Here is a 15,469-nt window from a genome sequence, read left to right as displayed (position 1 = left end):
GTTAACTTTTGCACGCAATTAAAGACTTACTTCTCTATACATTTCCTGCGCAACCGGAAAAAAGTTTTAATTACAAAATACAAAGGCAAGCTCGTTAACCATAAAATACGCTATTCATTCGTGTTTCGCAAAATGCAAACTTTCTTAGCGTATTATTTTGTACAATATATTTACAACAACGGATTAAATGAAAGACGCAAAAGAATGAATTGAAAGTCTTGAAAAGAACGTATGGAACAATCAAGGTTTTATTTTTTAATGAGAAAATGTTATATTCGTAAGCTGTAGACGGGAAGACACGCGTGCAAGTGTCAATTACGGAAGCCGTTCGAGGGTTGATTGGTTCTTCTGTTAGTTAATTGAATCGATTCGCGTTCGCGTGCCTCGTCGAATTAATCATAACAGCAACGAGACGACGAGCAAAAAACGAACAGACTTTTTCTGTTTCTTCGCGTCGTTCTTAATTAATCGAGACCTCGGAAACCGCCGTGACGCCGAGGGTATATAATTGAAACACCATTATACAAAGAGTCGACCGTGGCACGCGATCCTCGCGTTTGCGCTCGCGTTTCGTCCAAGTAATTGCGCGAACTTTAAATACCGAAGAAAGCAATTTTTACGTTCGAATCACGGTTCGTAGACGACCGAAGACGACACGCGATTTCTTTTCGTTTAGCCGACTTGCATTTTCTTCGCTCGGAAATCGCGTGCTCAACCATCCTCTATTCGAGGCCTCCTTAAGCCGGATTTTCACGGTTCATTCCAGATTTCCCGGCTTATAGTCTGTCCGGTAAAGTAATCAACTGTTTGAAGTTTTATTAGGTTTGGTGTTATTAGCGATATTATTAAAATATTTCTAGTCTTGTTATTTCTTTGTGTTTTACAAGTTGAGAATAATTGTAAAACCTCTGCCTTAAATTTAATGATGTTGGGCTTTGCACTATTTATGAACAAGAAGCAACTTCTGAAAAATAGCACTGATTCACGGATGAACCTCGAGTTTCGAAATATGACTATTTTAACAGAGAGTCCAATACTGCAGCCAAACACTTTAGACGATTTATAATTATTTGGTGTCGAAAGCGTTATGTCGATGAAATTCATATCGGTAAAGGGGTTGTGACGCTCGAATTCGAGAGCAACTTACGAATCGATCAAAAATGTAAAAATACTTGAGCAAGTGGAGCTCGCCACTCGACTCGAAAAGGTTAAAACTCGATGCTCTCGAATCAACTATCGCCAATTGATTCGCGAATGTGAAACAAGAACGATACGAGAGCCTTCCCGAAGTCATTTGAATATGTATTGTTATTCGATTTCCTGAATTTAGGACTGTAATTTACATCACGAACTATTTTGAACTGTCAGAAAAATAAATGAACAATTATCAGTGTCCACGATAAGACGTTCAGAATTCGGCACTGAAGTCCTGTAAAATGTATCTTCCGTCTTGCAAGATTCTTTGAGATTAATGTGTTTCGTTGAAGTGCAGTGTTATTGCAGTTATTACTGAACTCACCTGAGCTGCAACCATGCCCTCTTTCAATCTTCTGAGATCCGTGTGGCTCCAGGCGCTCCGTGACCAAGGATGGGTGTCCCTGAGGTCATCAAACCTGAATTCCCTTAGCTGATTCTTCAGGAACTTGCGTATGTTCCACGGGAGATCGTTGTGCCTGAAGCAAAAGAAAGAACCATCTATAATTCAATCTTTCATACTGAATTTCGACGCGTTTTATTATACACGCTGCATCCCCTTGCTTCGTCACATGGTATTTCATACTTTAGATTTGTACGCATCTTGCGTTGGAACGCATTAGATCTCCACGCGTAGAATTTCCACGCACCAAATTTCCTCGCGTTATATCGCCACGCGTGGAATTTCTACGCGCCAGATTTCCACGCGTTATATCGCCACGCGTAGAGTTCCTACGCGCCAGATTTCCACGCATTAGATCTCCACGCGTAAAATTTCCACGCGCCAAATTTCCTCGCGTTATATCACCACGCTTGGAATTTCTACGCGCCAAATTTCCTCGCGTTATATCGCCACGCGTGGAATTTCTACGCGCCAAATTTGTACGCGTTATATCTCCACGCGCCAGATTTCGACGCATTAGATCTCCACGCGTAGAATTTTCACGCACCAAATTTCCTCGCGTTATATCGCCACGCGTGGAATTTCTACGCGCCAGATTTCCACGCGTTATATCGCCACGCGTAGAATTTCCACGCGCCAAATTTCCTCGCGTTATATCACCACGCGTAGAATTCGCACGCGCCGAATTTCCACGCGTTATATCGCCACGCGCTAGTTCCATACATCACAGATTTCCAAGCGTTAAATTTCCACGCGTTAAACCACCACGCGTTAGATCTCTACACCACAGCCTTCCACTCGCTAAATTCCTGCATTCCAAATGTCTATGCTTTGTATCGCCCCACACTAAATCTCCACACCCCGAATACCAAGCGATAGATTTCTACACCGCAAAGTCCTAGACATTGCACTTCTACTCATTACATCCGTACACCTAATTGTCACGCACCGCATTCTACATGTCAGAATTACACGCGTCGCACGCATTGTCGCCACGCGTCGTAACGGGAGAAAGGTGTATCACGAAATGTGTTTGAACATGTTGTAGAGAATCGCGTTTCACGAAACACGACACGATACTGCGAAATAGTCCAATTTCGAGTGGCAAGCAGTGGATCGTAGATGCAAGAAGCCATGTTCTGTCGAGCAAGCGGATAGAACGAGAGTTGTATATAGGAGCAGGGAGAAGCGAACAAAGTTTACCTCTTACAATAGCATTAGCCGACGTACAAGTTCTGCGGTGGGTTCGGTTACTTCGCCTCCGGCTACGTTCAACTTATTTCATCTGAAATCCTTGATTTATTTCGTGGGATTTGTAGGGGTGGAACGTTGGTCAAACACTGTCGGTTGCATCGAAATAGACGTCAACATCGCGAATGGAATTCGTAGGATGTGTAAATCGTACGTTGTTTGTCGCGTATCCCCAGGCAAAACCATTGGAAATATAAATATTAATCTTTTCGATGTTTTTGTTTGCTCTCTGCATGATTCACTAGATCTATTCCGTGTGCATCGAACCTTTCTTCGCTGGTTTCCAAAGGATTTATTCGAAACGATCCGGTTGGTTAGGTGCTAATTAATTTTAGATCCTCGATGAAAGTTCTGTACAATCGTGGAACAACTTACAGGCGTTTTAATATCTCAAACGCGCCCCTTGCGAACTCGTAATTTATTACATCTCATTTTCTTGTTTTCATAACTTCTGTCAACCACTCACTGAACCAGTCGTTTCATTAACCAGCTCCCGATGTTACAACACGCGATTCCCTGAACTTGTCTCGGAGAAAGGATCAACGAAAAGCACGGGACATCATGAAAACAATCTTATCCTAACCCGAGAGCTACCCTCGTTACAGCGACGAAGACAACGTCGACGAAACACGAGCAAACTTTACATCTTGGGGTTGTACGACATCTACCCGGCTTCGAATCCGTCCTGTTAACCTCCTCGTTTCGCGTTAATTCACTTAGTCGGATGTAGTTTCGTATAACCAGCTATCTGATCTCCGGTTACAATCGATGTAACGCGTCCGTTTCAACGTTTAAGACGCCGTTTAAAGCCGGCGAGGCTCGCGTGCGTTATCTCATAACAATTTAACGGAGGAACGTGTTCATTTAAAAGCGGAGCGTGGCCTTCTGGCGCGTTAAGCTTTAATTAAACGTCAAAGTAAACAAGAAAATTTCGAACGAACGAGCAGACGGAAAAAGAGAAGCTTTCGGTAAAAGAGGAGGGCAGGAAAGCCTGAAATGACTGTAATTACGGGGTGGAGGCGTGCCTCCTTCGGAAGCTATATTCCATTAAGGCGTCGTATTATGGCTAGGGTAATTCTAAGCACGCGTTGCATTCCTAAGCTGACGCGTGCGAATTAACTCTCGTTTCTTAATCGATGAGGAGTCTCTTCGAGATGAAACTATTTGAGTAATAGCGATGGTAATTGAATTTTGTGGCGATAAAAATATGATCAACTTGGTCCTCTTTTATTTTGGAAGCAAAAAGACTTTGTCGCACCCTAATATTTATTATCATACCTCAACGTAAAGTTTCGATAAATAAGTTTCAATTTTTTCCTTTTAAATAGAAATTTTGATTACACGAAGGAGTTATTTCCCGTGTTGTTATTTTTGCGATCGATCCAGAGGATATGTTGATACGGCGATTTGTTCCGTTCCGGCTGAACTCTGCGAATTCTTCGCTCGATAGTGGCGGGGTAATTGTCAAAATCCGTTGGGAAAATATCCGACGAATTTTAGGCGAGTTCGCAGAAAATAGAATGGCCATGACACAAAGGAATTTTGATGCATGACGGGGCCAGTGAATGGAGCTATGCGGAGAGAAAAGAGAAAGAGGGAGAGAGAGAGGGCGAATGCGTGCGTATTGTTACCCCCAACAAATCTGACCTGAATCAGAGATGGATCTCCGGACCGTTTGCCACCACGAACCGCACCACACGGTGGCTGAATGCACTTTGAACGTGCCACGAGAGGGGAATTTAACTTCGAACGGAATTAGGTAACCAAACGAGCAACACTATCCTCAAGCTTTCCTCCATACTTGCCGAGCGATAACACGAACGAAAGTTTGCAGGGATCAAAACTCAACCCCTAAACATTTTCACCGATTAAGGGCGTTAATCTCTTCGTCTACGTTAACTTTCTAACGCCTCCCACTTTGCGTTTTACGTTTGTTCATTTACACGGAGATTACTACCAAACTGTTTTAATAGCATCTTATATTTTAAAGCATCTGGGGCACAGGGTTCTTCAGAATTATGTCTTCGGGACAATCTTGGTATTCAAAGGGTAGGAATCTTCAAATATAGAGATGCGGAGGATGAAGAGAAAGTAGGGATCTGAGGATAGTAACATGAGAATCTGGAATATCAACACGTGGAAGTATCTGTAGAACTCGTGTATTTGGAAATCGGGGATGTAGAGATTTGGAGAACTGTAGAAAGATACTCCAATAATCAGAGAATGTAGAAACTTTGAAACCTAAAAATTTGAGAACGTAGAAATCTAAAGACCCAGAGATCTAACTTAACAATACACGAACCTAGAAAGTAGAAGTCTACGAATGTACAGATGAGCATCCCATCGGCTACTTTCATGGAAGATTTTGATCGCCCTAGGTTGCTATTTACCAGCCTTCTTTCCAGGCGGACAGGTCCGAATGATAATTGGATTTTCAGGCCGAGTTCCTTCGTGCAGGACGGTTGATCCTGTCGGCATTGATTCCGCTCGGGTTCTTTGACTTCTGGCCGGTCAGGAGGCGATAATATGAACGATTCAATTAACGATCGGAATAGGAAGCGGTAACAATTACCGGAATCAATAAGCGTTAGGGCTTTTGGACGTATGATAGCGTTCGTACGTGAGACCGCATGCGGAACTGAATTGGAACGATTCTCTTATCACGTTCGAGTCTTGCCTCTGGATACGTGCAAACTAAATAGTGCTAAAGTGTTCTCAGTTGGGAACTGCATGGTGGGAATTGCTCGAACATTGACACGTCGAGGCTAGTTACATGTGTTCCTATGTACATTGTTGTTCAAAAGTTCGGAACATCGTGTACTTTGAGTACGTTATTGGTATGCCTTGCCCATTAGTCGGTCACAGTAGGGAATATTACGGTGAAAATAATGGGAAATTTGATAGAAGCGACGCTTGTTTGCGAAATTGTGAACGCACAGTTTTTGATTGGTCAATTTAGTCGTTCAATTTCCGACCATTATTAATACAATATTTCTCGAAAAGCAATTTTCGAAAAATTCGCAATATGCGATTCACTCGTCTATCATTTTTCACCAAACGTCCAGTAATTAACCGTAGATGATGGTGTCCCAAAATTCCTTCGATATTTTTAACCGAAAAATCAATTATCGACTATCGATGTAATATCTCCATACTTCATAACCGATTGTCATTCGGTTTTAGTTTTTGATGGAACAAATTTTTCAGGAGACCATATAACTCTTCCCGGCAATAAAATTTGAATAACAGGGGAACGCGTATGTATACGTTCAGCAACACTGCCACAGTTTGTTCGCTGACATTTTCATCGTAAAATGACTATATTATCTGAAAAGTGATTCGATAATGCGTCAATGTATTTTATATCGAATTTTCATGAACTGCAAACAAAAATTGTGTTGGACATCGATGAAGCAGAATTATGTTACGTTTAATCGTGCATCGTGTTCGATAATCAAAAATACTAGCGAAAAAAGTAAATCGAACAAAGGCGTTTAATAAAAATCGTTTCCGAATTCCAACGAGGGTCATCCGTTTCCACCGGCAAAAATGATCTCTTAAAATGACCGTTAACGATACAGGGAAGTGTTCTGGCCGATTGGCTGACAGCCAGAGCCGTGTTTGCACCCATCGATAACGAAGTGCCGTAAAAATTCCACCGCTTATTGGTCATAGCCGAATTATTCTTCCTCTTCTTTTTCTCTCCGCTGCAAATTTCATCGATCGCCCCGTACACGTTGCGAAAGCCAAAAAAAAGAGCGGAACAGTTTCGGGCTGATCTCGTTTCTTCTCGTTTTACCGTTCCCCCATTTTCAAACGGCTTTTCCGGCACGATCGTCCTAATTACAGCGCGATACACGCGAAGGTCCAAAAATGTTCGTCTCGTCGATCCTCGCCGGTGTCGTCGAATATCGGCCACGATACTCGACGATTTTATCAAACGCTCTTGCAAGGTAATTGGCCTAATTACCGCGACGTCTCGGCCAACGGAACTGCCGAGATAACCGGAGAATCTCGAAGAAGGGTGCCCTCGAAACGGAAAAATCCTGGCGGTTGGAAGAAACGCGTCGCGATTTCGACGAACGTCGTCCTCCACGGAGTGTCTTTTGAAGCATTCTCGCGTCAACCGTTCATGCATATTCAACACGGGGATGCAACGTGTGTCTAAGAGGCGAGATATCTCCGGCGTCGATTTCGCGAAAGTAGCGGTGAATTTTCATCGTTTGGAGAAGTCAGAGGCAGAGGAAAGGGAGGGGTCAGGTACGTTTCGGCTGTAGAGAGTTAATTGGCAAAGCGCGATAAGGTGGCTAGCCCCTGATATGCATATGAATGTTGAATATATTCCGTTTGCTGGCTCCAGTGACGTCGCTGGCCATGCAAATACGACTTCCGGTTTCGCTCGGACCATTCGGGCCTATCGCTTGACCGAAACGTACACCGTGACGGCCTCTTCCGATGGCTTTGATCGTTTACGAAATTTAACCGGCTGTTTGTTGCGCAAACGTGACCGCTTAAAATAATTCACGCGACTCGCTGATGCTTGTAACGCGGTGAACGAACACGGTCAATTAAGCTGTTAAGGATCAGGTTTCGTTTAACTGCCATTTTCGAACGGATCGATAACTCCTGATTGGTTTACCGAGCTTCCAGCAAAATTTACACAGACTGTCCGAGGATTTGATCAAGAAATTTCTGATAATTATGGAAAAATATTTTACGTTCAGACTTCGTTCGATTAACTACTTCGAACATCTTCGCCTTCCGAATCATTGAATCTAATTCAGCGGAAAATCCACTATCCTGCGAAGTTTGTTGCCGCCTCTTTAAACTTAGCCTTCGGTAAGAAGCAGCCCGCGCACTTCCGAGGGTTAATACGCGTCGCGCCACGACAATTTATTTTGTAACCTCCCCTTGGCAACACTATGACCTCACCCCCTCGCGTAGTTATCTGCGAGCACTGACTCAATGAAGTTATTAAAGTTCGCACGAATAGCGAAACCAGCCGTGTACCGCATCCGTTACCGTTACATCTGCGTTACATTGCGAGGGTTATCTCACCTGGCAGAGCTTGCCAAATGAATTGCTCGAGACATTAACGTTCCCGACGTTGCATAAATAATTCAGTAATTACGCGACTTCCATTAAGTCTGCGCCCAGAGGTTAACGTTCCAGTTTTGATACTCGTGTGCTTTCTCTTCTCGTGTACAGCTACTGTTTTAATCTTTTCAAGGACATTATACGGACACAATTAGTATTTTTCTGTAAAGTCGCACAGGTAGCCTTTTATTCTGGACGTTTATACGGTTATGATATGTCAATGTTTGCAAAGTAAACAGGAATTTAATTCATGGATAAATTTACATTTATCAGATGTCGATATGTCATGAATCCACAGTTCAGTTATGCTTTATTTAATTGTCATCAGTTTGATACAAAATATAATTTATTTAATCAGTGTCTGAACTAGAAGAGGTTTATAGCAAATTGTCTCAACTTTCAGCACAAACGGGTTACTCGATATATCAGCACGTCACCAAAGCGTTTAGAGTTGGGCGATTTACGAATGTTTTCTGCACTCGGTGTTTCGCCCGTAGTTCCCAACTCCCTTGTCTCCTAATTTCGTCGGCAGATCGTCCACGAGTTCGAGCTACGTTCCCGTGCTTTAAAGTCACGTTTCAGCATCCAAGATCCATGATCCGATTTCGAAGTCGTAGTCCCCGGAGGTGGACTCGCTAAGACAGCATCGACGCCTTCCCGTAACTCGGCTAAATCAAGTTACGCCGTTGCAGCTACATTAACTCTGTCGGAAGTTAGTGTCTGTTGGTGGCTGCTTTTACGGTGTACGTGTTGCACACGTTCTGGGATAGACGTACAGGGATGTCTTAGGTGTGCATACGTATCCGTGGAACCGCTTATAACCGAAAATTAACCTCTTGCTCGTAGCGTTATTTACCTCGGGCTAGTCGAACTCTTAACTTTTCGCCGGATGTCGATCTCGCATTCCTTTCTTCTCGGTGGAATTCAACGTCTGCGTTATTCATTAAAAATTACCGGGGCGCAAACGTTGGTGAAAGAAGGTATTCATTCTCGAAAGATAATTTGAAGAACACGGAGGTATGCACACTGGCAATACGGTTTCTCTAGGGAAAATGTCGACTCGAAGAAAAGACTTTTGGCTGGTAAAGATTTAGAAAGTTTCTTTAGAAACATTAATTTCAAGTCTCCGTATTCTGCGAAATTGGAGACAAGCGGTGCTCGAGCGTGCATACATCACGGAGACGTTCGATAACGAGGGTCACTATAACGTAACAAACTGATCTCGGCGTGATCGATTCTTTAGAATCTCCGTTTTCCTTACAAATGGATTCGCTGGACGGTGCTAATAATTCGTCTCCTCGTCCTTGTTCTTCCCCCCGTTCTTTTTCTCGTGTATACCCGTACAATGGCAAGCTCTTAAAGCGCAGACTTGCAGGGAACTTCGATCGTTATCGCGGCTCTTCTTTTCCATTCGTTCGCCTCGCGAGCCGTTAACGAACGTCCGTTGGCGGCCACGAAAGTTCCGCGTGGCCGATGGTTTTAGCGCTCGTTAATAAAATTAATTAGAACGACGTGAAAAGAAAGACTGACAATACCGTGTGCCGAGAGCTTTTGTAGGGACTTTACGTCGCAAAGTTGCCGGGGTTTGGACCCCTTTGCGCTCGATACAATACCGCTTCCACTGTCTGCCCCAAGATAATGGCTAAGATTATTATAATTCAACCCCCTAACCGTTTCGGTGTCATAAGCGCCTATTGAGGTTCAACTAATTTTCGTCATAAGCTACCGACGCCTTCGTGTTCTGATCGATCGTCGAAACAACGCCAGCTTAATCTCCTCGGGGACGATTATTTAAGCTTAGAAATAAATTTATCTTTTCAACTTGTATCATATAAATAAAAGAGTATAATGTACCAATGCTAGTATCCTTGTGTAAGTGGTTAAACCGTGAAATTTAATCGATTTATTCGAGAGCAGCTTCGAACGACCGTTATACCAGTGATATAACATCGTAACTGTGAAATTGATACGTCGTATTTTTAATCTTAATAATCCGTTTTATTACGTGTCAACGTGTTAATTATCCGGCTGGGTGATTTTATAGCGTATCAACGGCCGTTCGTCGCGCGCTCGCAGAAATTCATAGGTGGGGAAGAAAAACGACATCGCGTATTAAAGTTTAAACTTCATCGGACTTTATTAGACAGGTGGAATTAACGACGCGACGTTCCAAAGGCATACGCTTGTATTTCCACGATAACCGTTATCGTGGAAACGGGTTTGGTCTGGTGGTTGTACGATCTTTAACCCGGAGCCTGCCAGACGGCCTGGCAAACTGGCAGACACGCCCGCCAGCTAACTGAACGAAATTAAACGAGAGCTCGTTGTATGTCGATACGGAACAACCGACAGTTTTCATTTTGAAGGAACGAAAGCGACTGGTGTCCTCTTCCACATAATGCGACCGGAATCGTACAAGCTATCTTCCAGCGATTTTAAATCAAACTCTGATCGAACTTGTCATTCCTTAATGACACTGCTTCTTAACGATACTGAAAAGCTTTTGAAATCACGTGTCTCTTTTCAGAGAGACGTCGGTACAGGAGTTATTCGTTAAAATTTAGCTTCTACATCGACCGCATGACATTTCGGCCAGATATTTGCTTGAAAGTAGAATGGATGAGCTGTTCGCAACATTCTTGCGATTAATCAATCAAGATATTAAAGGAACGAACATCTATCGAGGAGTATTCTTGCGGATCTCTTTGGTATAGAATGGTGAGGGAGTTTTCAGGAAAAAGGAAGTCATTGTTTCGAATCGAAGAAGACAGGGAGGGTGGCTGGAAATAGCTTTGTCGATAGACTTGGCAGGCTTTCGCCGGTCGTAAAAACAATCCCCAACACTGTCTCATCATTCCCCAGACAGTGCTTTTTACCGCTTCAACTTCTTCAAGGTTGTTTCCCCTTTTTCGATATCCATTTTAATTTTTCCTTTTCCGCCCTTCGAGAAAGAACTTCTCGCCCCTTTCCACGGTAGAAATAACAGTATCGGGTCAGACGTACGATAACATGGGTTGTCAAAGATATCAGAAATGATTTGGTTCATCTTTCTGTAGCTTATTTTCTATCATTGTCTTCCGACTGTATTCTTAACTATTCTACCGGCGTGCTATCTTGATACGATTAAGTCCTCGAGGTTGATAATTAGTTTTCAAAGTACCAGAAAAGAAAATCATTTCGAATCAACGCACGAATGATCCGAAGTGCATCGAAAGTATCCGGAAGTAAATTCAGCTTCCAACGTTCTCGCGGAAAATGGCAGAAAACGAAATCGTTTCTCGCGCGGGTCACGTACGCACGAGAGTTCAGCTGTTAAAATAGAACGACTGCATTTAACGAATAATTTTCCGCTTTTGTGAAACACGCGTGAAATTAGGGATATGCACGGTTCTCTCTGGAAAATTGTTCGAACAGCGAGATTTCTGCGTTCATACAAGAATTTATAACCGACGTCCGTAGTTTTATTCTTGTCAAAATCGACTATCGAAATTGTCGACTTTAACTGGCACTCTTTTTAACGAAGCTGAAATTGGAGAAGATCGTACTGGCTTTCTATGGCGAAGCTAGCAATAATCGTACGTCGAGCAATTTCGCTCGCCGCGGTTTCCATAATCCTTCTCTACGGCTACTGCGATCGTTATCATTCTATCGGAGACCGCATTCTTTTACGATCTCCTTCGAACACAGTCGAACATATCGAAAGGCGCAATCGTTACCGTGCAAAGGGGTAATGAGCTCTGTTTTCTATTTCACCCCGGTTTTGACCTCGTAGGGTCAGACTTGTGAGGTCGCGTAACAGATTTCACAGGACTAAATTGATGCACGATGCGAAGTAAAATTACGGTCTCCAAGTTGGTCAATAATTAAGGAGGAGAAGACGGATCATAATAGATGGTCGAAGAGCGCAACATAGACGCGTATCTTTATCCACCTTTTCTATCCACTTTGCTCGGTTCTGCGTTCACTTGGCGTACTCAGCGACGGCCTAAATCTCCTTTTCTGCTTTTAAGCCTGAAGCATCATCGTGGACGCTACTTGCACGCTGTTCTACGCGAACGTTGCCCGCGTGCTTATATATTTATGCGCCGCCAAGCGGATACGACCGTGCACGCCGACACGACGCGTTAGTAACTTTGAACTCGTTCCTGTATTCTAAGCCCTGGAAGAATGATAATATCCTAGGAAAAGCCTTCGCGGCGCAGACTGCATTATCCATCGTCGCTAGTTCCCTTTCGCCACTCGCTTCGCCATCTTGTTTCACGCTCGCGTCGAACTCGTCCGATGATTCGAGCTTGGGGACTTGTTGCGCCGAGGGTTGTCGAACCGTCCGACATTTCGGTGCCCATTAGAATTCCGATTTATAGAAAGAAACGAGCTCGAGAGGGTGGTCGCTGATGGGGAAACGAGGGAAAGAGCTTTCAGCGATGTTAAACAGGGAAAAAAGACTTTTATCAAGGGGTCGAATCTTTTTCATCGTGTCATGTTTTTTGGGGGTAATTACGACGTACACTATTCACCTCGAGTTCCTAATTTTGCACTGGAAAAATTTGTTTTGCTCTGGCGGCAATTAATTTGGATGAATTTAAATCCCGTACGTCGGCCTGCCACGATATCAAAATCTCCGAACCTTCAAAGTCGACAGATTTTCGCACGAATTTCGCCAGAATTTTGGTCAAGTTGCTTATTCGTTCTTTATCTCTGGAGGAAAACGTTTGAAAAGAATCGCGTCGAGCGGAAAGGAATTCCTCTTAGACCGTTAAGGATACCCTTTGCGATCCCTGTAGCTCGAAACGATTCAGGTAATTAAATATTTCCGCGCGGCAATCAACGCTATAAATAGAGTCGTTGAACAGTGGTAATTACAAGGTCGGTGTCCGACGCGGGTTATCACGGTTTTGCGGAAGAACGTTCTCGTGAATTTCACGCGTTTTATGTAAAAAGCTTTCTCGCGTGGTCGAAAACGTTGTAGGTTCACGGTAATTTAACGACGAAACAAATAAACAACGATAATTGCAGAGCGGAGTTTCGTTCGGAATTTTTCCCCTTTCAACCGAATATTTGCAACGGCGGCTACAATAATAACGCGTTGATGAAAACAACGTTTTGTTATTTTTTGTTCGGTGTCGAACAGTCACTACGCTATCTCTCTGTACACATTCTCTCTTTTTTTTTTTAAATAAAGCACATTCTCGCGACCGATTGGTTTTTGTGTTCCTCGCGAATACACTTCTCGGCCACAATGGACGAATTGGCCAGTCTCGAAATTCCGACGAGCGAGTTTCAGCCATTTTTATGGTCTCGCGAACAACACGGCGACGTTCATCGCACGATTGTTACGTAAGCTCTTCAACCCCTCGAACCATCACCATCATCCCCCCGTAACGGTTGTCGAGGGGGAAAAATGCAAACTATTATACGGTGCACAATAGGCTCGACGAGGCTTTCACTCGTTATCGGTAACGAATCGCCTTCGGCTGGTCGACAATCGGCGAAATCGCTCGCGCTCCTCTTTCGCCTTTGCTCTACCCTTTGGGATACCTTCGAGGACTTCTGGAAAAAGGGTGAAGAGAGGCCAGTACAGACTGTAATTTGCAATAACAATAGGGTCATTCTCCTCTCTATTGACAACCAATGAGAACTTATTTTTTACATGTAGATTAGGGAAGGAACTTCATTTAAGTTCCCTTTGCATTTTTCTTATTTTTAATACGAAGGACGATGCATCGGATTTCGAGTAAAAATTAGAAGGCACTGCGCTCTCGTATACGATTCGTTAAATACAAACCGAGGTAAAGGACGACTACCCGACACAGACGGTCAGAGCGTTCAAACGAAATATCACGTATCCCGTTTACAAAGGATTCGTTACACTTGTAGATTCGCTGCAGCTCACAGAAGTATTCAAACAACGATATTAAGTTTAACGAGGAACGCAATTAATTCGTCATTAATACGAAGTCTAGTTGCCGGCTAAATTACAGCGCTAAGGCGATTTTGCGCGAAGTAGTTTCGCCTTAAAGTCGGTCCCAATGGACCCAGCGGCGTGTGCATGTTTAACGCGAGCATATAATCGCCGTAAAATACACACTGTTTTATGGGAGTAATTACTATAGCTGTGGATTTAGCGTACGTTTGAACACCGTTCGAATATTTTCTCCTGTTTTTACCGGGGCGTAAAAAGATTGATCAACCGGGTCGTTTCTGGAGGGATGACACGCGTTTAAATGGCCCCTATTTAGATGCAAAATGTCTCGAGGGAATTTTTATCCCGTTGTAATTGCCGGAGGCACGCGTTTGCCATGCAACGAGCCCTCGAACGAAAGAAGACTTAACCAGATCTCGACCTTTTCCCGTCCCGAGGGAGGAACGAGGTTCCCTAACGACAAGGACCATTGTTGCCATTCGATCCGACAGGTTATTTGGCCAAACATCGATACGCTCGTACACCGACGATGCACACGATCGCATCCCACCGGATGTATCGTGGAACGTGTACAAACGGAAGTAGCCAAAAGAGACACACGGGTTTGTTCCGCGAACAGGGTGGCACAGGGGGAGGTTCCGGAAATTCGAATCCACCCTGCAGTAACCCGAGAAAGCCGTGGACCGATAGCCACCAGCTATCCTCGAGCTAAATTCTATCCTGCCTCTATTTCTTTCCTTAGTCTTCTATTCCTTCGTCTCCTTCTTTTTCCTCCGCTTAATTCTCCCTCCTCCATTAACGTCTTTTCTTTCCCGCGCTCCTGAAACTTTCTCATTATCTCCGAGAAAATGCGCGACTCTCGAGTTTCGTCCAATTGAGTCGCGTCCTTCTTTATTCGCGATGAAGGATAAAGCAACGATTCCCAATGGACGGTCATACCAGTTTCATCGATTAAATGTAATGCAAAATTTCACCTGGATTTACTCTAAGCGAGTGACAATTTTTCATTAAAATTGGTAACGGTAGAGTTTCATTTCAGAAACTTTTGACGAATTTATTGGCCTGCGTTTCCGATTATTACGCGCGAAAGATTCGATTTTGCGAGCCGCGTTGATGAACGTTACAAAGTGGAATCGTTTGTACGAAGGGGTGGAAAGTTTGTTGCTAGTTGGCGAGAGGTGGGCGTCGAAAAACCCGGGTTCTCGAATCGTTGGGCGCTCGATCGTGAGTCGGACACGAGGGACATTCCTTTCAGGTTTAATTCCGGTGTAATTAGAGGCACGCTTCGCTATAGAACGCCGTCCATGTTCGTCGTTACGACGACATTGTTCGTTCTGGCTATAAATTCGTGCCTTGCGGTTCTACAGCTTCAACGGCACTCCAGTTAACGATTACACTGGAGTTTTCAGTTATTCATTAAAATTTCAACAATTTTACGGACGCTCACCAAAAATTCAAGAACTCAGGTGGGAGGAAGGAGAAGGAAGTTTCTCTAAATTATACAAAGACTATTGTGCCTCTGCTCGATTCCGCTCGTTTGTTCCCGGCAACGAAACGTTGTTAAACAACTGCTAACGTTTGTTCTTTATTCGACCTCGAAG

At 43.7% G+C, this 15,469-nt stretch overlaps 1 protein-coding gene across 11 annotated transcripts in view; it reads right to left on the bottom strand.

The window, feature by feature from the left end:
- The window catches only part of LOC100877469 (dipeptidase 1), a 62,084-nt gene that overhangs the window by 39,805 nt on the left and 6,810 nt on the right, over positions 1 to 15,469 (bottom strand). For 10 of the 11 annotated variants that reach the window (XM_076538045.1, XM_076538044.1, XM_076538047.1 and 7 more), the window contains one exon: positions 1,520 to 1,673. In XM_076538045.1, coding sequence (XP_076394160.1) covers positions 1,520 to 1,673 — 154 coding nt within the window. Of the gene's footprint in view, positions 1 to 1,519; positions 1,674 to 2,546; positions 3,629 to 15,469 lie in introns of those variants that run through there. The other variant, XM_076538054.1, reaches the window with a different exon arrangement.

The sequence above is a fragment of the Megachile rotundata genome, chromosome 12 (genome assembly GCF_050947335.1).
Source record: "Megachile rotundata isolate GNS110a chromosome 12, iyMegRotu1, whole genome shotgun sequence".
Taxonomy (NCBI): Eukaryota; Metazoa; Arthropoda; class Insecta; order Hymenoptera; family Megachilidae; genus Megachile; species Megachile rotundata.
The sequence above is the reverse complement of the archived record's forward strand: the minus strand, read 5'-3'. Positions and strand labels throughout refer to the sequence as shown.